This window comes from Gymnogyps californianus, chromosome 24, assembly GCF_018139145.2.
Source record: "Gymnogyps californianus isolate 813 chromosome 24, ASM1813914v2, whole genome shotgun sequence".
In the NCBI taxonomy this organism is placed as follows: Eukaryota; Metazoa; Chordata; class Aves; order Accipitriformes; family Cathartidae; genus Gymnogyps; species Gymnogyps californianus.
The window spans coordinates 4,463,584-4,486,772 of record NC_059494.1 but is presented as its reverse complement, the minus strand read 5'-3'; the positions used below and the strand labels follow the sequence as shown (position 1 = coordinate 4,486,772).

At 40.9% G+C, this 23,189-nt stretch overlaps 1 protein-coding gene across 1 annotated transcript in view; it reads left to right on the top strand.

Moving 5' to 3' along the window:
* The window catches only part of DOT1L (DOT1 like histone lysine methyltransferase), a 66,981-nt gene that overhangs the window by 3,229 nt on the left and 40,563 nt on the right, over nucleotides 1-23,189 (top strand). The window contains 4 exon segments of the mRNA XM_050910683.1: nucleotides 13,755-13,798; nucleotides 16,347-16,421; nucleotides 18,676-18,739; nucleotides 20,360-20,588. Of these exon segments, the coding sequence (XP_050766640.1) occupies nucleotides 13,755-13,798; nucleotides 16,347-16,421; nucleotides 18,676-18,739; nucleotides 20,360-20,588 (412 nt within the window).

The following is a 23,189-nucleotide window of genomic DNA, read 5'->3' as shown; positions in this document are numbered from 1 at the left end:
AGAGCTGAAGTGAGTTTATTCTTTTGTATGCCATTTAGCTTCTTGACTCCCACATACCTGCCCCATTTTTTGCTTGCGTTAGGTTGTCAGAGACCAGTGATACTGCATTAAAAATTTTAATTTTGGTATCGGGTGAGATACAGGCATGGATAAAGAAAGTATGTTATGTGCTCACGGGGGTGAGGGAGCAGAGTTAATGAATCTAGGTGGTCTTAAATAGGCTAATGCCGATAGAGGATGGCATTTGTAGTCATACTTCAAGTATTGACATGCACGACTTGGTACTTATTACTTAGAGGTAGATCTGATGGATACAAAGGGTAAAGTCCCCTTGTAGTTCCGAGACTTGCAGGTGTTTAGGTTTATTCCAGAGAATTGTCCTGAAATTGGTTCATTCTCTTGTCTCTGACTTACTATAGTTAAATCTGAATGTTTATTAGGTTTGAACGTGGAGATTTTTCGTACCATGATAAGTTCTGTCTAATCTGTGAGCTGTCTGAGGTTGTACTTTGAACTCCTCTTGACAACAGTTCCTGCTTAAGGAGTCCAAAAGGTGTGTGGGGTGGTGTGTTGTTTTTTAAATCTGGATCAGTTCCACAGTCTGGTCTGGCATGGTTCTGCTGGTACATCTCTGGCACTAGTGAGGGATTGCTTTCATACAGAACTGAACAACAGGAGGCTTCAGAGCTGCTGAAGCTGATTATTGTCACCAAAATCGATGTTTGCTGAACTGCACCCCATTGCAATGTGGAAAAGCCTGTTTTCTGGTAGCACGTGCATCAATAAGAGGACACTGTGGTTCATTTATCTCCTCTCCTTTAGGCTTGCACTGAATGGGTTTGCAGTGTGATCAAAGTAAGCGTCAGTGCTGACAAAGAGGGGACGGGGAGGCACAGCCAGGTGATGAGAGGCGGGTGGAACTGGTGTTGACTTTGAGTGGCTTACGCTGTCGTGGCACTGCGTCCTTCACTCGGATGGCTGCAAATGACTCGCTGCCTGTCATGTTAAATAGTGTGCAAGTCCTTTCAGGTTTCAGAATTAGACATCTGCCTGTCTTGCTTTGCTCTTTTCGCCTGGTAGGCCTTCCCGTTGTTTTCCTGCTGAATAGCATTCCCCCAAAAGATAACTGCAAACTTCCGTCTGTGTCAGGTTTTTGTGTGTCGTGTTCCCCCCCCCTCCCTGTTTGACTTGTAAGGGCTAGCCATTTGTGTTGTGATGGTGCCTGGGAACTCCTCCTGCAGCCCAGGCCGCTGACGGGCAAGCTGCTGTGGATCCCAATAGGGTTATGTTCTCGGTATCTTTTACCAATTTTGTTCCCATCTTCCAGCCTGGAAATCTCAGGTCCTTGACTCTGTCCCAGGAGGGGACAGTCCTGGTTGTGCCATTGTGCACGTCTTACCAGGGTGAGGTACCTCTGCTGTGAGCTGCTGAAGCTTAAGCCTCCAAATTAGCAACTGTGACGATAAGTCTGGTTTGAATAATTCATTGATTTGTCTGTGTTCCTCCTCTTTGCTGCTGACTTTCCACTCAGCTGTAATGGCAAAAAATTCTCGGCTGATTGAGTGTTGTCAGAGCATCACCCTGCAGCTGTTTGAGAGGTTTATGTGTGTCTGCTACTGAGGAGTAATGGGATGCAAGCCTGAGAATACTGGACTTTGTACAGGTGGAAGCGTGCAGAGTGTGTGTGTGTGGTGTGAGCTCTTTTTTTTTTTTTCCTCCTCTCTCCACCACCAGTCGGTGATACAGCTGATACCATTCTGTCACCAAAGGAATGTGCTGTGCTGAAAAGCTCAAGGGCAGGCAGTGATAATGAAAATCACAGCCCAGCAGGGAGTGTCACCTTTGAAATTAAAGATCAACGGTAGAGATGAATAACAAACCTTGTTTCAGAATTTAGTGCTTTTTTTTGTGTGTCACGCACCTTAACTGGGAATAGTTTTTCTGATGACTAGCTTTGACTTCTGAGACAGCGAAGTAGGTGTGGGAGCAGTTGCTGAAGTTGAGTGCCATAGCACAGTGCGGTAAGATCAATTTAGGAAGGTCCTAAATTGGTCCCTTTGGTGTTGCACCTAACCTGCTGGAGCTGCAGGCTGCTGCTGAGGGGTGGTCCTGTGCCTCCTTTCCCCTAACCACTTGCTCTTGCCGTTTCCCCTGCACAGATCCAGCCCTTCCTTACTACATACTCCATTACACTCCAGCAGGATGAGCTGATGGAAAACAGTTCCACGTTTTGCACGTGCGTGTGGGTTTTCCCTTGGATCAGTTTGTGCTGGAGGGAGAAGATGGGGTGCCGGGGGGGGGGTATGGTCAGGCTGCCCCTTCAGCCGCTGTCCGCAGTTCCTAAGCGTGGTGGCAGACCCTCTGTTGTGCTGTTGTGAAGCTGTGTGTGGGGCGGCTCTGTGAACTGGATCGCTGAAAATATCTGGGCTGGAAAAAAATGTTCCAGTGTTTTCACAGCCGGCCCCCCCCCTCCGCCCTGATCTGTAATCTGACTCATGCTGCCTTCCCAGGGCAGCGGTGCCGGTACAAAGGAGGGGGTGGTGAGCAGAGGAAACTGTTGAGCTGACTTTGCCAGGCAAAACCTCCTCACACCCTGAGTAATCGCCCAGAAATTCAGCAGCGGTGGCAGAGGTTAGGGGATTTTCTCTGATTTAATAGATGCTGTCGATGCAGCTTGTTGGGAAATGTTTGTGGGGATGACTAATTACTTATAGAAACTTCTCTGGTGAAGAAAAGGTTTGAAAACTTTAGCAGACTTCTGATTTCTCAACACCCCTCTGCCCTCCCCAGTTCTAAAAAAGCGTGGAGTGGGGAGAGTGAATAGTGTAAAACTGGGAAATAATTGACTCAGTCATTTCAAAAGTACTTGGGTTTCTCTACTGCTCAGCAAATAAACAGAAGCAAATGACAGAGTTGGCACAGTTGCATCATTTTTTCTGTACTTTTCTGCTCTCACAAATGCCAAAGGGAACCCAGCAATGTGCTGTTGGGAGGTGAGGTGGCCTCACAAGACGAGGAAGACCGTAACTGTACAGCGTTTAATTGTGCAGCACGTGGTTATTACAGAATAGCAGTTTTCTTCTGGGCTTTACCCTTTGAAGTATAACTCGCCATGAGTGACAATCAGTACTTGTTCAGTTTTCAGACTGGCTTTTGTTCAAAGCTCTGACCCGTTGGATACAATATAAATCATGAGTTCAGTTAATGTACACTTTTTTCATAGTATTTCTGTATGAAAAGTAAAAGTTGTTCTCTTGTGTTGCCTCTTAAGACCACACTGGTCTTTATTTTTTCATATAACTGAATTATCTGAAAGGTAACTGTTGAAAGACAGAGTAGCTGTTCAAGATTGCCTTTTTTTTTTTTTCCCCCTTCTATTTTTTTCCTATCAGCAGATGAGTTCCTGTCCTGGTCAAAGTTCCAGCTCAGGCAATTCAAATTTATCTACCTAAAATTCACCCATCAGTTACAGTCAGACACAGTATTGAAAGCTTTTAGTGTGCCAAGGGAAATCCATGCCACCACATGCAACTCCAACTCTTGTCCTTCATGGCAGCCTTAATATATATGGAGATGATTATCCTTTCAAGTCTCAGATAGGTGACTGAATTGTGTTTCTCCTGGGAATTTAGGCAAAACATCTTACCTCTTGGTATGCAAGATTTATGGGAAATTTAATCACCCTTCTCCCCAGACATCCATATGTCTACTTTTGTACTCTTCCTTCTTTCTTTTTCCCCTTTCATACTGCCTTGCTTTTTTTCTTCCTGCTTTGAGTTAACCTTTGACTGTCTGATTAAAGCTTTTTACTGTAATGATCAAGACAAGGACCAGAGGTGGGGTGCTTTTTGTTCCCTTACAGTGTGTTTATCACAGATTGATAATCATAAAGTGTCTCAACATATTTAAAATATTTTTGCTTAATTTATTTTCTCCTTCCTAACAGAAGGGTCCACAGAAACAGGAGGAGTTCGTGTTAGGCATCATGAACATAAAATATTTACTTTTGTAGTAATTATTAAAGATAAGACAAAACTAACTCTGAAGAGGAACAAGAAATAAAAGTGAATATATGATGATATTGGCCACATGCTGCTATAGATACCAAATTGAGTAGGTACTATTTTTAGAGCATAGGAAGAGGGTGAGTATATTTTATAGCAGGAAATGATGGCTTCATAGATATGAACAGATCTGTGAATAACGAAAAAGTTCCTGTTCTGAGTATTTTGTTTTGTTTCATTTAATGAGTGAATGAGTTTCCTAAAAATCTACACTGAAAGAACTTTTTAGTGTTAGATGAAAAATCTAAGGAACTACTGAAGACAGCTAAATGAAGCATTGAAAACTTTAAAAAAACAAAACACTACAGACAGTTCTGAATAAGTTTCTTAGTAAAAATTAATGGGTTTTAATACTGTTTCTGCGATTGAGAAACATTCTGATATTTTCTGTGTAGTGTGAAAGGCAGTTTCCTGAGGTTTTGGCATTAATTTGTCATTTACTACTTAGAGCTCAGCGATGTTATTAGTGCTTGACAGTATATACTTCTGAAATTCTAAAAAATTTGAGCTTTGAAGACTGCTTTTTCATTCCTCAGCTGGATTTCCATTGGGTTGCAGGTGATTCCCTCTTGTTTGCGTATCTGTTGGCACCAAAGCCCTTTGGTACTGAGAGATCAGGTGCTGGCGCAGGGCGGCCTCTGACCCTCTGAAGCTGGGGATTGGAGTCTGCGTTCATCTCGCTTTGGCTTCCGTCCCTGCTTATTAGAACAAATAGTCATTTGCAACATATGAAGAATACATTGTAATATTATAGGGTCATTTACAAGTTTTTAAAATGGAAGCTTTTAAAAATGGTTGGCACTTGGAAGTTCATGTATACTGTTCAGAATCTGCACTGGGTGTAGCTTGTATCACTGCTCCGCAGCACAAGTTGAAGCTTACGGGGGAAAACTGTAACTGTTCATATTTTTCTTTTGTACCTCACAAAACATCTTTCTTTAGGAGCTCAGCAGGCTTCAGAAAGAGTACAAGGTTTTACTGCTAACTTCTGTTATGTAGAATATTTATGCGTGTTAAGTAGGAGCAGAATTTTTGAGCTGTCCAAGACTGAGTTATCTTTACAGAATGTAAAGTGGTTAAGATGTTGTTGTCTTACCAGTGGCCTGCAGGATGCTTCCCTTTGGCCTGCCAGTTTTCCTTGCAGGAGGTGGGGATCAGCTGTTCAGACAGCACATGCTGACCGAAGAGCTAGGCTGTGCCACGAGCTTCCTCCCAGCTCCCACCAAGGATGTGAGGAGACTGCGCTTGAGGAAGAGATGGTAGCCACTTTCAGCAACAGCAGTTTTGGGACTGGGTATTCATTTCTACCAGCAGTAACCCTTTGCTTAGGTTTCACATAAAGGTTTGTTTCTGACAGTGTGGATGTATATGGCTGTTTTCTGCTCTGCTCCCCCCACTTCTCCAGTTACTGCTGCATGGGAGGGTTATTTCTGTAGTAACACAGGCCGTGGTTCATGGTTAGGTGAAAGTTTGAAACTGGTACATCTGCAAGTAGAAATAACTCTTGCCATCGCTGTCCGCTTGCTCTTGTGTCTAAGCTGCCCTCACCCTTATAACAGTGTGTTTGTACTCTGGTGTGGTGAACTGGTCTGGTTGAAAGGTAACTAAGCCAGAACACCAAAAAGGTTTAGTTTTACCTTAGGCCTTCCCTGACTTTGCTGTTTGCGTGTACAGGCGCTGCTGACCCAAAGCAAGAGGTGGCTTTTGGGGAAGCAGCGGCAAGGCAGGTGGCGGCGTTGGTTTAAACTGTTTGTGAAATGATGGTAGGGCCACCTTTCTTGTTGACTCGAGTGAAAGCCCAGCAGTCTGCTCTGTCCCAGAATAAGCAAACACTGGACTCCTTTGCATGTACACATAGTGCTTCTTCAGCTGCTGGGATTGCTGCGGCATCCACGTGCTCCCTCCAGCTGTCGTATTGTGGGAACAGTTTATAATTGCCTAAAACTTAACTGAAAGGGCAATAGGATATACCAGTGCAAGGTGCTGTTTTACCAAAATAGTTGCATTCCCCTATATATTCCAATATAAACATTTTGGATTTTTTTAACTAGTCTATCTTTTTGCATAATAGAACTACTTCTTACTTATGTCTGGGCTATGTCTGGTTTACGCAGACTAAAGCCAGTAGGTCATCTTGCTGTAACTGTCCCGTGTGTGTTGCCTTAGACACTCCTGTGGAGTGATTGCATGTTAATATATTTATACAGCCCCTCCTACACACTATCATGGGAACCATTCCCTCTTGCATTTGTGCAGTGTCCGTGGCAACAGTTGGAATTGCTGTGTGGAAAGGCAAAACGGTTTTATTGTGGTTTAGGTAGCTGCAATGAAAGTGCGAGTCCCTGTTGCAACCACATCCACAACTGTATTGTCTACAAATTCTGGATCGCCTGTACTCGTGCTATATGAGGATTACCCTGAGCAGTTTGGATCTTCTTTTCTAATGCCTGTTTCCTTTGTTAACTTGCTAGTTTTAGTATATTTTGGATCTTGGGCCAAACTTTTTTTTTTTCTTTAAAAGTCCTTATGTAGCCGTTAAGGAGGCCATAATGCCCTCCATGTTTTCCATTTAGTTTTGTGTGACAGTAAACTTGCTAACTACTGAAACTACATCAGACTTGTCTGCTCTCTTGCTGTGTGGGAGATGGGTTTCAAAATGCAGTCTTGGTAGCTCTTGCTTCCCTCGCAGCTTCTCTGAGGCTGCAAGGAAAAGAACAGACACAAGCTGTTCTCTGCAGGAGATCTCTTTTTATACATACTAATATATGTGTATACTTGCGAATGTCCTTATACTTTCTTTATTAAGGGAACAACAGTAATTGGATGCTTCAAAGAAGACTTTTGGTCCCTGTCTCACTTGGTAAGAAAACTTGTGCTTTGGTTGTTGCTGTGGAAGCTAAATGACACAATCTTGATTGGGGATAAAATCTGGTAATATTAAATGAAGTCTAGCTATACAATATGAAATATTGCACAGAACAGACTTTTCCTTTTCCTTGCTCAAAGTGTAACTAGCATTTGAGCGTGAGGCAAAGACCTTGAAATGCAAAGTGATTGAAGGCTGTAGCTGGCAGGACTGCGGAGCTTGAGATCTTTCCTTTTGTTCAGCTGGCCTGCAGGCAGCTCTTTGCCGCTGTAGCAGCTGGAAGTACTTTGGTTTCGGCTTTTCATAGGCTTTTGTCAACCACTGTTTGCAGGTGTATTGAATATGGACATACTCTCGACATAGAAGCTGTACTGGTGAATCTTTCTAGATGAGGTGTAAATTAAGGTAAACCCTGGGGGAGGAGGAATGCAAACTTCTGACAGGCTGAAGGCACTGGTTTTGAGAGGGCATCCGTGTGCCACGCAGAATGCTGGATGCTTTCCTGGTTCCTGTGGGGAAGCTGCAGCTGCAGTAGCTCACATTGCCTTTCTTGGTGTCTAGAGAAATGCTTATCATGCTCCACAGATGGAGGAAACCTAGGGGACATTAAAGAGGCACTTGTCCCACTAGCCTTCTGCAAGATTGATTGGCTTTTCCTAATCCATCTTTTTGATCTCTGCTAACCATCTTGTCTCCAGCTGTAACATCCTCTCCTTTGGATTTATGGACCACTGCCTGGGGAGAGAACTGCCACTGCAGGCAACCAAGCTGTTCTTTAAAACCAAGGGCTAGTGAGACTGACCTCTTTTGTTTTGCGAGTTACATAGATCACATGCAGATTGGAATTTGGCAAATCAAAATGACTTCTGTTAATACATGAGTGGAGTCAGTGTTTAGTACTTGGGAGCCAGTGTTAGATGGTTGAAGTGTTGGAAGTAGAATGGTATCTCAAGACAATCATTAAAAGGTGCCTGAGTGTTGCCATTGGTTTATTTGTAAGTAGCTTGTTTCAGGTTTTGTTTTCTCTGAATTGTTTGGATTCATCTGGTGGACAGTGAAAAGCTTGTAGGAGATCTCTTCCTCCTGCTTTGCAAATGCTTGACCACAGCTTGTTTGCACGTTGCTGAAGAGCTGCTTTGGTCACCTAGCCTGTTTTTGGGGGAGGAAATGCGGTCTAGTGAGTCAAACACTAAACTGACTGCAAAGGTAAGAATTGCTTTTGCTGTGGGATGGCTTAGTCCTGGGCAGTCAAAGCTATGCAGAAAAATGTTCCTATCTATGAAGAATAGATAAGAGGTCTTAAAGTTCTGTGTATGGTGCTTTGAGAGCTACTGATTGAAAGCACGTGAGCTGTATTTCTTTTTTTCAAGACCTCATCCAGATTTTCAAACCATTTGTTCTCCTCTCAGTTTTGCAGGTTTGGGCTTTTTGCTGCCTTTACTGTGTGGCATTGTGTAGACTGATCAGATCTCACAAAGATCCCACTCTGCACGTGGGGACGTGAAGTTTAGAAAAATACAATGTTCACCCCCAGCCCCAACTTAGGCTTATTCCCAAGGATAAGCATAGTTTCATAAGAAGAACCTAAATATAAAAAGATGTAAATTTGGAAGAGCACTAGGGTGTTGTTCCTTGCTTCAGGCAATGATGGCTGCCCAATTTAACTGAACATGTTCTTTGTGTTTGAGGAAGAAACATAGAATGTTTAAATCTGTTGCTTTAGGTGAGAGATTCACTTTAGAGTACGAAATGTTACACTGTGAGATAACTAGTCCTGTACAAATACACCTGAGAGTCTAGGATACAGTACTGGAATACAGATTTATATCAAAACAGTGCCATTAAGATATCCTAAGGGGTGTTAACCTGAAAAAATAATGTAACCAAAGCAGCCACACCTGGTGGAAGCGTGTAGTGCTTTGTATTCAGTGTGAATTACAAGCCTTCATAACAGCTAGCTTGTGGCAAAATGTAACAAATGGCAATTTTCACTTTACCTTGCTCTTGTAGAGTGTTCTGCAAAACCTTCTGATTCAGCTGTTTTTGTTAGAAATTTGGTGCTTCGTAGAACGAAGTTATGTATAGGTAACTGAAATGTGTCTGGTACTGTTCATATGATGCATAGTATGATTGAGGCTCCTTTTAGTTTTTTTACACAGGTGTTAAGCTGTGATTACTACTGAGAACTTACAAGTTCTGGTCATATTGATGATAATTTTTTTTTTCAATTTGGGTTAACAAACAGAGTATGTGATTATAGAAAATGATAATGATTGCATGAAAATACATATTTGGAAAGAGCTTTTGGGCACTGTCTTATTTGGCCTTTAAAACCACGTATAGGGCTTCTCATATCTGCAAGACACAAAATGTCTTTTGTACAAAGAGGGCTGGCTGACTCGAGCATTGAAGCATGCAGAAATGCTCATTATCCTTCCCCCCCCCCCATGATCAGGGAGCTGAGCCTAAACTGCAGGGAAAGGTCCTAACTGAGAACAATCAGGATGGGAAACTTCTGAAGAAGAGGTGAAGGGAAAGATCAAACTCTTAAAAATTGCTCTATGGCCTAATCTCCGTGTCCTAAAGGGCAGAACCGCTAAATGCAGCTTGTTGGTTTCTGTAGGAGGGCTCTGTCTGCTTGGCACAGTGTGTAAGCAGGAGTTGTGCGTGTTGGTAGGGCTTCTGGGCACAAGTGTACTAAAAGTAATAGCAGTGGGTGTGTTTCTGGCTTCAAACTCTTAACTCCTGTGATTAGAGTTGTAGTAACATGTGGATGGAGAAACCTGTTGTAAGAATCGGAACTGCGAAGCTGTTCAGTTGTGCTGGCTGAAATTGTTCTCCGCTGTTTTCCATAGAAAATTGGATTCTCTTATAAGTGACTTTTGAAGTGTCTGCTTTCTTTCCATTATTTTTCCAATGAAATGTCATGGCAAAAACTATTGAATTTTCTCTGGGAGCTCACGTTTCAATTTTAAATTGAATGTTTAGGTTGAAAATAAGAACTCTTTATTATAAAGTTCAGCTGGAGAGAATTGACTGCAATAACTAACTTTTAATGTGTGTTTAGTTTTTTTTTTTAATAACCTTGTTATGAATAGCTTTGGGCATTCTCAATAACTACTATAGACTGCAACTTTTTAGTTTAAATACTTAGTGCATAGACCACATTAAAGAGATAAGGTCTTGCTCATGAAATAGCTTCCATTTATGTGGCTCAGAAGATTCCGAGGGCCTCTCAAACTACATAAATACAAGAACATTGCAGAAGTACAGCCAGGCCAACGAGCAGCACGTAGTATGCTTCACATGAGTGTGTAGGGGAGGAGGGAGGGAGAACAGCTTGGAACAGAATCGGAGGATGAATGGAACTCCTCTTCGTGACAGAGAGTACCGTGGCATCATCTTGTGACTGCGAACAGAACAGATATTCTTCTTGAGACTCATCCAAAAGGCTTCTGCACAGTATATTTCATGATTGATAGCCAGTTGGTTTGTAGGAGGCTCTTTACCAGGATATTTTACTGACAAAGCATTGTGAGTATGCAGCGTAAAGCTGTGCTCTCACAGATGACTGTTTGCCAAAGTATAACATGACGTGCTTGTATGACGTGCCTGCACTAGAGGTATAGCTGGCATGCTGGTGTTGGTCATGGGTCACTGCAGCCTGAAAAAAGTGAAGGGGAAAAAAAAAAAAGGCAAAAACATGTCTGAATTTGAGAAGCTTCAGGCCATCTTCGAGTGTGCTGGGTTGACTGTTGGCTGAGCCAGGTGTAAGGTGTGTCAGACTGCTGTGATTGCAGCAGGGCTATCGGGAATTGCCGTCAGTCCCTCCCGACCTGCTGGTTTCAGTGTTCATCCACTGGGTCTGTAACAGGATCTGGGTTAAACGTGCTGCACTGAGCTCAGTTGCGTGTCTGGCCAAAACCAGTGCATCTGCTTGAAAGGATGATGGGCAGAGGCTGATGCTGGTCGGAGTGGAGTCTGGTTTGGTGAGGTTTCTATTCAACTTGCCTTTTGAGTTGCTGAAGACTCTCTCTGTGTCATAAACAATTGCATGAATACAGATGTGATGACTGGTGCTGTTTAATGTCTGTTCTTACTAAATCTTACAACCGTGATGTTGAAATGGGACTGCAAGTTTCTCTAAAGAAAGGGAAACTGCTCTGTATTTCCTTTAGATGTGTTTCCCTGCCTTCCCTCCTCCATTTCCCATGGCCTCCTTCGCTTTGAAGAAGTGGTAGGAGATCATCTCTGATTTTGTTTGCAAGACTTGCATGAGATCTTGGGAGCTTGTCTACTCGAACAAAGTATGTTAGTTACAGAGTATAGTAAACTTGGTAAGTGTTTCAACATGGGAAGTTTAGCAGCAGTAAATGTGGAACTGTTTTCAACTTCATTATTCCTAGATAATGACACAAACTAAACTCAGAAAGGCCCCTTCTGGCTGGAGTTTCCACATGAGGTTGTGTTCGTAAACCACTTGTTTAAATTGTATGATCTGTAGTTGTAGCTGTGCATTGTGATTTTTATTTTTTTTAAGTTTATTTTTCACTTTTTAACCCAAGACAAAGGAATCTGTTAATGAAGCAATTTTGGTCGTTTATAGGGGCATTTTCATGAAGACCTATAGGACAAGGGGTTTCTCCGTGTGTTCTGCTAGCACTGAAACTGGCCAAAACCATCAATGAAGAATACAACTTCTTCAGAGAAAACGATTATGCCAGAATAAGCATGAATTCACTTTTCCGGTATAATGTGCTTATGTTGATAAAGCATATTCTTACTATACAGGAACACAGTTTACTGGAAGAGCTAGATCAGCCCAAGGGGTTTCTACTGTGATAATTCTGCGTGTAGCGAAAGGTGAAAATTTACAGGGGATGTTTATGGATGAGCTGACTGTCTTGGGTTATTTTTATATTTGCAGATAAGAAATGAAAAGAAAGAAAAGTCCTCCTCCTGTATGCTTTTCCTTCTTTTATGTGTACACTGAGAGTCAGGAGCAGATTTTAGTTCAGTTGCTTCCCTGTTTTCTAGGCCAAGATTTATCAATAGAATTACTTACCTGACATTTCTGAACTTAAATTGGGTGACTGTTTACTGGTGCTGTTTGGTTTCTGTTGGATTTGGGCTGTCCCAGTCCAGGCCCTGAGCGAATGCCATAGACTGGAGGAAGCACAACCCCACATCTGTTTAGCATGGCTTGCGATGTTTGGGGCGTTTGTGTAGCATCGGCATGTTGTTGTGAAACATGACCAAGGTAACGCTCAGCTTCTAGGCCACTGTGTATTCGATCCCAAATGTCCTGACTACTTTTATGTTGGCTGTTTCTCCTTTTTGATATTTTAACTGGAATGTTTTGTTTTTCTTTGATTAGTCTCTGGTGTGACTCCTAGATATGGGGTTAACTTTTTGCATTCTGAAAATAAAAGCTTTTCCTAGTAAAATAGGAAGTGTTCCTTCATACCTTTAATATAACAGACTTCAGAATTGTTTGCCTTTCTTTCTATCCCTCTCAGTCATGAGGTTTTTATCCAGGTATCTAAAGGACTGTGTACAAGTTTCTTGGAATGAGAAGTATATAAACTGGTTATACAAGGGGAAAGCTGTTTCCTCATGCAAATAGAAAAGCTGTGATACTGATGGAAGAAGCTTCTATTTAACTTATATCATGTCCTTCCATGTCTTGAAGAAATAGAAATAATCCTAGCCATTTTCTGTCGTCTGTCCATTAGTGTTTCTCTTCTTCCATTCCCTTCCTTCCCCTGCCCCCAGTCCTTTGCTTTCTGTTGCCTGTCCCTACCCTTTGCTATAGAATTTCCCCTTGGTAACTCTAGAGAAATAACATTTCTGCAGCGGAAGACAAGGGAAATTATTTGAGAGAGAGCGAGCCTTTACACTTCTAACTCTGGAAGGTCCTTAGATACTAGACTCCTAATTAAAAGGTCAAAGCCACTTCAAGAAACAAATGTCTAAATATAACCTCAACTTTGTGCAGATGGACTCTGGTAACTAAGGCTTCATAAGATGGATACAACAATATATATAGGAACTTCTGTAACTTCCCTAAAATAGAATTTTTTGCAGCATGGTGCATATACGTGCAGCTTCAAGGGCTTTATTAGCATGAATTTGGAATGGCTTGCTAAACTTACTTGTGCTTCTGTTGCTCCTGAGTAAACTCCCAAATTAAAGTCAACAAACATCTGTGCCTCATAATCTAGTGTATACTTGTAATGCACAAGTTTTAATGTGTTTTGTGCATGCGTGTTTTGTTTGTCAGTTCATGGAAAGGTCTGCATATTCAGGCCTCCTTTTTTGTGTGTGCTGTGCGTTTTTTTTTCCCCTACACTGATATCCACTCCTACTGTTTATTTGATGCTTTATTTTAGAAAGTCATTCACTGTGCTAGAATCTTACTGCCCATATGGAGATGTGAGCATGTACCAGATGCGAGGTCGATGAAATCAGCTGTTCATTGTGGAACTTGCAGTCAAGTACCTACTGCATACCAATAATCCTCAAGGGTATCAGCTACACAATTCCTGATTTCAGGAAATGACAAAGAAATAAGTAGAATGACAGTTCCTTCATGTAAATCTTCTGCTAGTCCATAGAAACTTGAAAAATGTATTTCCTTAAGCCCTATTTTTTCTTAGAGGGCTCATTTTGATGGGTTTAATGGCCTGGATGGCAATCAAAGACTCGTTTCCTAGTATGCATGCCACCTATGTTCTTAAAAAGATTGTGATTCCTGTAATCTTCTGACAAACAGCGCACTTGATGTCTCTTTGAACACATCTCTTCTTTTCTTTTTATTTCAGGACAAACACCATGATGCTGCTCATGAAATTATTGAGACAATTCGGTAAGTGTTCAATGCAGACGTGGCTAGAACCCTTTCCTGTGTCTTACTGCATCTCAGTGAATGGATGTCTTGAGACAAGATATAAAGGAGGGCAGCAGTTATAATTATAATTTAGCAGCTCTAAATTATTTTCTAAGCTGAATTGATATTGTTGCAATACAAATCTCCCTGTCAAACAGACTTTGTTTTAACTTGCCATATTCTATTCTCTTTTGAACAGAATTAAAAATGAGTAGTGATATTCAACTTTGGTGCTTATGGCAGTCTGTATTTGATCTTTAGAAAAGCAAGCTTAAGAAAATATCATTGGCGTGGTGTGTTAATTTCTGGTCTTGCATATCTTCTTCCGCACCTTCTCCCTTTCCCCTTGTTCCTGTGGTGTTGCGGCATTGTTAGCATTTGCATTATTTGGGAATGGTGTCCCTATTAGCATTCCTCTTAATTCTGCTGATAGAGTTGGACCAATGTGGGGAAAATGGGAGGATAAAGGTGAAAGACAAATATGAAGAGCAGGAAGTCTGAGCATTTCCCAACACAGGCAGTGGTTATGACATGGCTTGCTGTTATTTCAGCAGGATTGGGAGGTGACTTGCTGTAGAACAACTTTTATTAAATGCTAACACAAACCCCAAACCCTGAGGGATGTTAATGTGTTATCCACATTAGATTGTTTAAAAGCTGTTCTTGTTAACTGTTTTAAATCCTTACCATACAGACTTCCCTCGTCTGAGGGCTGTATCTGCAGCAGGTTTTAAGGATTGGATGGTGCAGATACAGGTGAGGTACAAAGAATGGTGTTTTGTCTGCATAGCCGCCTGAGCTTGAAATTTGGTCAGTCACTTGTGACCTAGGAAACGGTAGTGAGCCTTGTTTGCTCCCAGTATGAGTGTAAGAGCTAAGTGCTTGAATGGTAGTTGTGATAATATCACTTATAGACATGAAATCATAGCATTTTCTCATGGTCTGTGGTGGGAGAGAATGGGGAATGGGGCTAGGGGCTAGAGCTGAGATTTTTTCTTCTAAAGAAATTTCTTTTTCTAACTGCAAAACCTTGACATAAGATGCACTGCCACTGCTACTTCTAGTTCACTTGTACTGATGTTGGTAAGATTCTGTGCCTTGGGAACTTGTGGCATCATTTGTCGGTATGATTATTGAGAAGACCCTTTCTGAAGGGATTTAAACAGATGCGGTGCTGAAAGTGATGGCCGGCGTCATCGGCGCTAGTGCTTTCTGTGCTACACTAGGTGAAGGCAAGGGGAAAACTGTGTTGGAAAGCAGTTGGGCCAAAGTCATGTTTCACAACTGTGTTTAAGCACGATTGCAGTGAATACAGTGTGTTAGAAGGCTTTCACGCTGCCTTTGCCTGCCTTGTGCAAAGTAACCGCAATGTGGTTATGAAAGGGGTGGGTACGAGAATGCAAAGAAGTATTTATCTCTTCAAGCCAGTGGCACACAGCTGTTGACTGCCCATTCATGTAATTTAAGAGAAAAAAATTTGCAGAGATCAGAGTCCTAACATTTTTAGGGAGATGGGAGATATTAGTCAGAAGAGAGTCAGCCAGAGATGTAGAAGTTCTGTTTTTTACTTGCCTATATATTTATTTGATAAGTGTGACTCAGCCAGAAGGAACCAGAACTGTTGGATCTCTAGTCATTTTTTTTTGTTTTCCCCCCACCATTTTAATAGTGAAGCATGCATGAAGGTGCATGAAGAAGAAACTCTGCTGTTCCTATTGGAATTCATCTTATGACATGCTCTGAGGTTTTTTGATGATGATAGTGCTTTCCTATTTTGATGCTTTTGGAGGAAAGTGTGTGCAAAGTTTGTGTGGCTTTTAAGTTGTCTTTGAAAGGAATTAGTCTTCCTACATTCCAAGAGTGAAGATCTCCTCTTCTGTGAGATGCCATTGTCAGATGCACTGCAAGTGGGTGCGCGCTTTCCATTTCTAATGGCAACAACATACAGGGCTTTGTTAACTCAGCATGTAAAAGATATCTTTTATCAAAATAACTTTTGAAAACCTGTTCGGGTTGGGTCATGTAAGGTGTAAGAGCAGTTTAGAGCGCTACACAGAGGAGAATATCCTTGCAATGAATGGATGGTGGCGTTGTTTTTGGGTGCTGTAGGAAATGTCTTCTCCACATTTAGCTTTGTCAAAGCTTGTTACAGTATCAGAATTCTTTTGAAATATTGCAATTCTGCATTACATTTTACGTTCGATTAGCATCAGCCATGGCTTTGAGTATTTTTAGATGCATTGAATACATTTATCACCTTGTTTTGAAGTTGTGCCATTTCAAGAGCTTTATACTACTGCCAATGTCTACAGGCACCTTACTGTTTATTCAATACAAATGCGAACTATTGCAGCTTTCCAATTAGCATTTTGTGATGTCTGCCTTACTCCTAACAATACTGTGATCTTTCAGGTCTGCTGCAGTATTCTATCTTAACATATAGCAATGCCAGTCTAGAATTGAGACAGACTGCCTTATTATACTTAATTGGAGATGTTTTTATTTGTTATTTCTTTTCTTGTTCCAGGTGGGTCTGTGAAGAAATCCCCGATCTCAAGCTTGCTATGGAAAACTATGTTTTAATTGACTATGATACAAAAAGGTGAGAGGAATATTTTTTTCCCACCAGGAGGACAGGCCAGCACGGTTTATAGTGAATCAGTTTGTAACTGGTTATTCTTAGACACTATGAACTGAAGTTTTCTTTTAGAACTGGCTTCAGACTCTGCAGAGTTATTTTGGTAGGAAATGTGTAACAGCAATATTGGCAAAGGCTGTTGGATTAAGGACATAATTGGAAACTCCACGCAGCAAAAAGTTGAGCTCTGGTGTACGTTGGAATTACTCACTCCGAAACAATGATTGGTATCTGCGCTGTTGGACTGCGTCCAGTGTTAGGAATCTGAATGGCACTGAGGTTTCTACTTTTGTAGTAACTAAGAATTCCTGTTTAGAAAGTGGCATGCCAGAGCTGTCTGTCAGCGCTGTGTCCTCCGCCTGCCGTGACTGTGGGAGGTTAACCTTCCCCATCCCTCCTCTGGTTAGGATTCAGTGCAAGTGGGATGCTGTTTGAGTGGGGGGCTAAATTAAAAGGCAGACTATTCATACCAGTCTTCTTGGCAGTTAGAAGTAATTTTAAGATGCTTGTAGTTACATGTGAATACCTATTCCACAAACAGCTTAAAATGAATGTATAGTATGTGACATTCACCTTGAGGCTGGGAGAGGCAGATTCTGACCTGCGGTATATCTGTGGAGAGGTCTGAGGTTCTGTGTATTGACTTGGCTGTACTGAGACTGGAAAAAGAGATGACCCTCAAGCTGCAGTTTACAAAGACCTCCTTAGTTGCTTTCATGGGAAGGACTGAATTTGTTCAAGTCCACAGCATGACTAAACTTTTAGAATGAGGTTTACAGATGAAACTGCATCGCTCTAATTCATCACTGGCTATTGTCCTGAGTACCAGATACTTGTATCATGATCTGCTTAAGGTATTGCTTCCTCCTCTCTTAATTTTGTTTTAATTGTTTCATTGCAAGACTTGTTAGTCCCTCCCTTCCTCCTGAAAAATTCAAAAGGAGAAATCAGGCTCGAGCATCCCTTGTCATCAAATCCATTAATTTGGATTTGTGGGTTACTCACAGCAACGGCAATGCTGTAACTTTTGTAGTTCTGGCATCCTCACAGCATGTTTAACTGGGTAGTATCAGTGTGGTCGGCAGCAATACTGAATAAAAGAGGAACCCATCTGTTACCAAAAGTCACACCCCACTTACCTTTCTGCAGCTTTTCAAGAAAGTCATAAACCTGTAATTTTGGTAATGGTCTTAGTCTTTTGACTTCCTTTGAAAAAATTAGTCAGATTACTTGTAGCAGATAGACTGACACATGGATGTGAATGAAAAGCAGCAGGTTATAGAAATGCTTGTGCTGTGCAGACAAAAACCCATTTCAGCCTCTTGCTTTGTCTTAACATGGAAATAAGCACGGGCAGTTGAAAGCTTGAAGTGGAAGTCAGCAGTACTCCTCGGAGAGGTGTCCTAGCCAGTGTAGTTGTAATGAGGATCACAAGAGACTGAAGAGCCACTTACTTCTGATGTCCCCTGGTCCCCTCGCCCCTTTCTGGATTTGGGGATGGCCATAATTTAATTATCTTACTCCTGTAACTCCTTGTATTGGTTTTTTTTTTTTTTTTTTTTTTTTTTTTGCTGCTGCTTTGTGGGTCTGATTACATAACGGATGATGTTCCTAGTAATATCTTTTCTTCCCTGGCCTGAGATGAATTTATTTAATCCTCTCAGCTTCTGTCATTAAAGCATCTGCCTGAATTGACTGTAATCCCAACCAACCCATGAAGCAATAAGTATGCTTTTCTGGTGGGTGAAATTTTAGATTATGTCCTGGGCCTGTCTGCATTTTCAGTCCCAGAGTTAATTTCTAGAAAAGTATCTACTTGTCTCAGGACTGATTATCACAGAGAGATAATGGAACAAAGGAGAAAAATTTACAGATGTCTTAAATTTCTGTGCAGCTGAGAATATGGAAAAGAAGTAATGGACTATGAGAATACAAAACTTTCTAATAAGTCATACTTTGAATTCAGTCCTTTTTCCATTAATTGAAGAAACGTAATATTACTTGCCATGTACTCCTGGTCTACTGGGGAATTTTTTTAAAGGAAACTATACAAAGTCCTGAAGCTGTGTATGTAATTACATGTTCTGCAAGAAACAAACCCTAAATAGCCACCCAGTTACAGTATATAAGATGACAAAAAAGCACAAGGTTGTACTTCAAATCTGCCTTTTAGAGCGCTCTGTTTTTAACTGACCCTGTGTTCTTTCTCCCCACGTAGCTTTGAAAGCATGCAGAGGCTTTGTGACAAGTACAACCGAGCCATTGATAGCATTCATCAGTTGGTATGTATTTACCTTTGTTACGTGCCATCATGTTTGTTTAGCTGGTTTGAATTCACATATAGTGAATAATATCCAGAAAGCAGTGACTGACTGAGTGCTGGATCATATGTGTTAGTTAGATGCATCTAGTTGCATCACCAGTATTCAGCACTTCCATTCTTTTGGGGACTTAAGAAGTCTGATATTAAACCTTATTTTCTTGATCACACCTGGGTAGTCAAGGAGTTAGCACTGGAGGGACATTCTTATAGGAAGAAAAGAAAAAAAAATTTTTTTTTCCCCCAAACTGCAGATTTGTAAGCTATTACTCCTTAGTGCGCACTTCTGGCACCATTATTTTGGCACTTTGAAATAGCGGAGTTACCTTTAGGGGGAAGAAAAGGTTTCTCTGCATTTAGCGTGTAGATGTTTCACAGGGATTTATCATATAGATTTACTTTTGCATGGGGAAATCTGTGGCTTGTGGGTACTTAAATAATCCATATGAACTCTCCTGTGTATTGTGGAAGTGATCCATGGCTTAGGAATTTCCTTGCTTGCCACTCAGTTTAGCTGTTCTGTTCTGCGGGATCGCTCTGGCAAAACTAGAATGTAATCTCTTTTCAGACCAATTTAACGAGCTTTTTGGTTTTCTTACCCCTGTAAAAGGTTGAACTGGAGGAAGCAAAACATGAACAATGAATTAATATTACTATTCTGTTTAATTGTGAAAGTATAGGTGGATTTTTTTTCTCTGCTGTGCTTGTGGGAATTATTTGAAGTGTGCAAATGGCAACAAGGCTTTTTTGCCAGGCTTTCCTTCACTTTGTGGGCCTACAACTCCCTAAAACTTGTGCTTGTTTGGATTCAGGAGTCTTCATGTGTATGTTGGTTAATAGCTAAAAATTTGAAGCTATTCAGCATTTGCAATTGCTGTCTGAAATGGCAAACCTGATTGGTTTCATTTTCTTCTTGCCATCTGAATCTCAAACAGAGGAATGTTTAGGAGGGATCCTGAAGTTGTCCTTCTTTTGTTTGTTTTTCCTTATCAAAGGGAGAGGTAAACACTTTTAAAACTTAACAACTTTTGTGTTTAGGGCAGGGTTTTTTCTGAAGAAGAAAGGAAGCTTGATTTCCATCTCTTTCCTGCCACTCCCTGTTGGAGGACATATGATCCCTCCCATCCTACAGTTCCTGAAAGAAAGTAAAACTGCTTTTATGTTGACAGTACAGTCACCATCAACTCAGTGGTGATGAGTAAATAGAAAATGAGTGAACAAACTTTTACACCTACTCCAACCATAGTCAGTATTAAGCTTTACATTGCCTATTGATTTTTACATCTCTTTAATTTCCCCTTTAACATCTCTTTAATTTCCCCTTTACCACCTATTTCCAGCAGGCATATTTGAAATGACCTATTAGTTGAGGTGAGACAAAGTATAGAGCAATTGGTGTTGCGTAATTTCTTTAGTATTGTTCACTGTTTTTATCTTTACAGAGCACCTGCAGACCAGCTTGCGAGAGAGGGGATGGGAGGGAATCTCTGTCATTTCTACATTATGCCAATGCAGCCTTGTTTTGGTGACATTTGCTTGTCCTCACGTTGGTTCATATCTTCTTCCTGCTCTCTACCTTTAGTGGAAGGGAACCACCCAACCGATGAAACTGAACACTCGTCCCTCCAACGGGCTCCTCCGGCACATCCTACAGCAAGTGTATAACCACTCGGTGACTGATCCAGAGAAACTAAACAACTATGAGCCCTTTTCCCCAGAGGTTTACGGAGAAACTTCCTTTGACTTAGTGGCCCAAATGATAGATGAAATTAAAATGACAGAGGATGATTTGTTTGTTGACTTGGGCAGTGGTAAGTGACCAATGACTTAAGTGGGTTTTCTTTTTCTCTTTTTGCTTGCTGTTTTTTCCTTTCTTTACCAAAAAAAAAAGTGAAGTTCATATTTGGAAAGTAAACCAGGACTAAGGATTGTGTTACAGGATAAGCACCTTTTCTAGATAATCCCCAATGATGCTCCTGCTTTTTATCACAAGATTAAATAGACCAAACAGACATCCCAGACGTTCTTCCATGTGGTGTTAGTGAAATGTTGGCCTACAAATGCAATAAACCCTTGTTACGGAAAACTCTTGGTTTCTGTTGCTATTGGTGGATACACTTATAAAGAAGAAACAATATTAAAAATGATGCTTGAAAGATAACAATAGCAGTTCCATTTCGAAGGATTCATCTATTTTCAGTGTATTCAGTTTATGCCTTTCATATCTGAAAATGTGATTTCTTGACCCTTCCCATGCCAGTGTGAAACACTTGGTGTGGAATCTGAAAATTAAGCAGTTTTTAACCTCTGACATACTTTTCAGTGTGTCAAAAAAGACTTTATAGTTAGCTTTAACAGCTGCCTTGTGAGACCCCACAAAATCTAGCTTACAACCTACAACTGCATCTCATGAACAGGTTAGAGTTTTAAAAGGAAATAGATGTTTCTAGTTGGTAAAGAAACCAGATATGACTCAAACACATGTGGAAGAGATATACTGACTAAGAAGAGTTCTTCTTTTTGTTGCTAAAATCTGGTTCAGAGCAGGAAAGGAGTAATAAGAATTTCCCCTGTTACTGGATGGGTTATAAAGTTTTAGATGAAGTATGTTTTGGTTTTGTTGCTGGTATGACACAGGACTTCTGGGGAAAAATATTTTCAAATACATTCGGTCGTTAAAAACCAAATCTTTTTTACATTCTAATATAGCAGGATTGCCATTCCCGCCCCAAAACTTAATAAATCTCCAGTCAGGGATCTTCAGTGATTTTTTTTTTTTTTTTTTTTTTTTTTTTTTTGCCCCTCGCTTCCTCCCTCGGTGGGACTTATGTCTGAAATTTCCTGTTTCAATGACTTATGTTCAGATGAGACATTTAGACAGGCATCAGATCTGACAAACTATTTTCCATCTGGAAGAAAAAAATTGCCATAGATGCTTGCAATTGTTTGTTCAGGAAGGTTAAGGAAGATCATATCTGAAGTCCTGTAGTGCTGCTGATTATGTAACAAGCTCAAGTGTGAGATACTTTTACCTGCTATCATTAGCAATAAATACCTGATTTTATTTCTGACCTCCCCATTTTAATCTTGGAGATTGACCAACAGTATAAAAATTCACAGTCTAAAAAGCCTGTGTGAAAGGAATGGTTTAAATTCAGAAGCCTTTGACGTTTAATGTTTGGAGCACTGAAACAATTAAAACCAGAACATAGTTGTTGAGTTTGTACTGAAGGAGTGAACTTTTTGTAAATTGTAATCAATGCAGTATTGAGCGCAGTGTAAATGAAAACGCTGTCATAGCGTGTTATTTCTATCAGTAAATTTAATGCCGTTCCAATAGCTACATGCATACAGCAGTGGCTGAACAGCAGGGCTAAACCCCCACCAGGATGCTGTGGCTGTTCTTGTTAGTTTTGTGTGTGATGCCAGGAATATGTGGCTCATTGCAGGAGGAATTTATGGAGGTATGCATCATCATTAGGCAAACTGAAATTACAGTACTGTTAAGTTCTTGCAAAAAGAAAAGCCAAAGAAAGACAAGATTAATAACTTCTTATGCCGTATTGTGATATTTGACAATGCAGTGTGTTCTTGATCGTCCCTTTAGTCTTTGTCCTCCTTGCTCTTCATAAATAAGAAACAGCGAAACAGTTCTGCCTCAGATCTTTGATTGTCCACGTTCTCCCCCCGCAGAAATTTGTACATCCATATTTGCATGTGTATAAAATACGCATGTGTATGCAAAATGGGAATTGGCAACCCCCCCCCCCCCAAACAACAAAAAACCCCAACAACAAAACCCCCTGTCAGCACTGCAGTTCTCATTGTGCCAGACAACATTATAGCGGTAATGGTTTAAATGCAGGAGTTCCACCCCTTCAATTACCAGTGCTGCTTCCTGCCGGCAGCCAATGAAATGGAAAACAGCAATATGTTTTCTGTGCAAATGGGCTATCCTCTTAGATTCACTCTTGTTTCCCATGTGGTCATCTGCAGAATCATTAAGCGCACTGGTGAGACAAGAATGCATTTTGTGTTAGTCATAGACAAAAAGTGATGCATCAGTGTACTGTTGATGAATGGTGGATGTTTTAAGAAAATCTTAAGTGACTGCTTTAACAAATGTGGAATGACATTGCTCTAGTGTGTGCAAAATGTGGGTCACGTACAGAGAGAAATCTAATGAATATTTTTTCTTTTTAACATAAGCTGGGGTGAGGGAGAGGGGGTGCATTCAGGCAAGGTGTAGAAATGGCAGCTAATTACTGCTGATAGCAGCTGATGCAAGTAGAATTTGGAGTGCTGGGAAGTTCATGCATTTTTAAGTAATACTTAGTCTTGCCAGCGTAGTGGTTGCTTCTGAAATTCTGAGTGTTGAACCCTATAATATTTTCTAAAGTAATATACTAAAG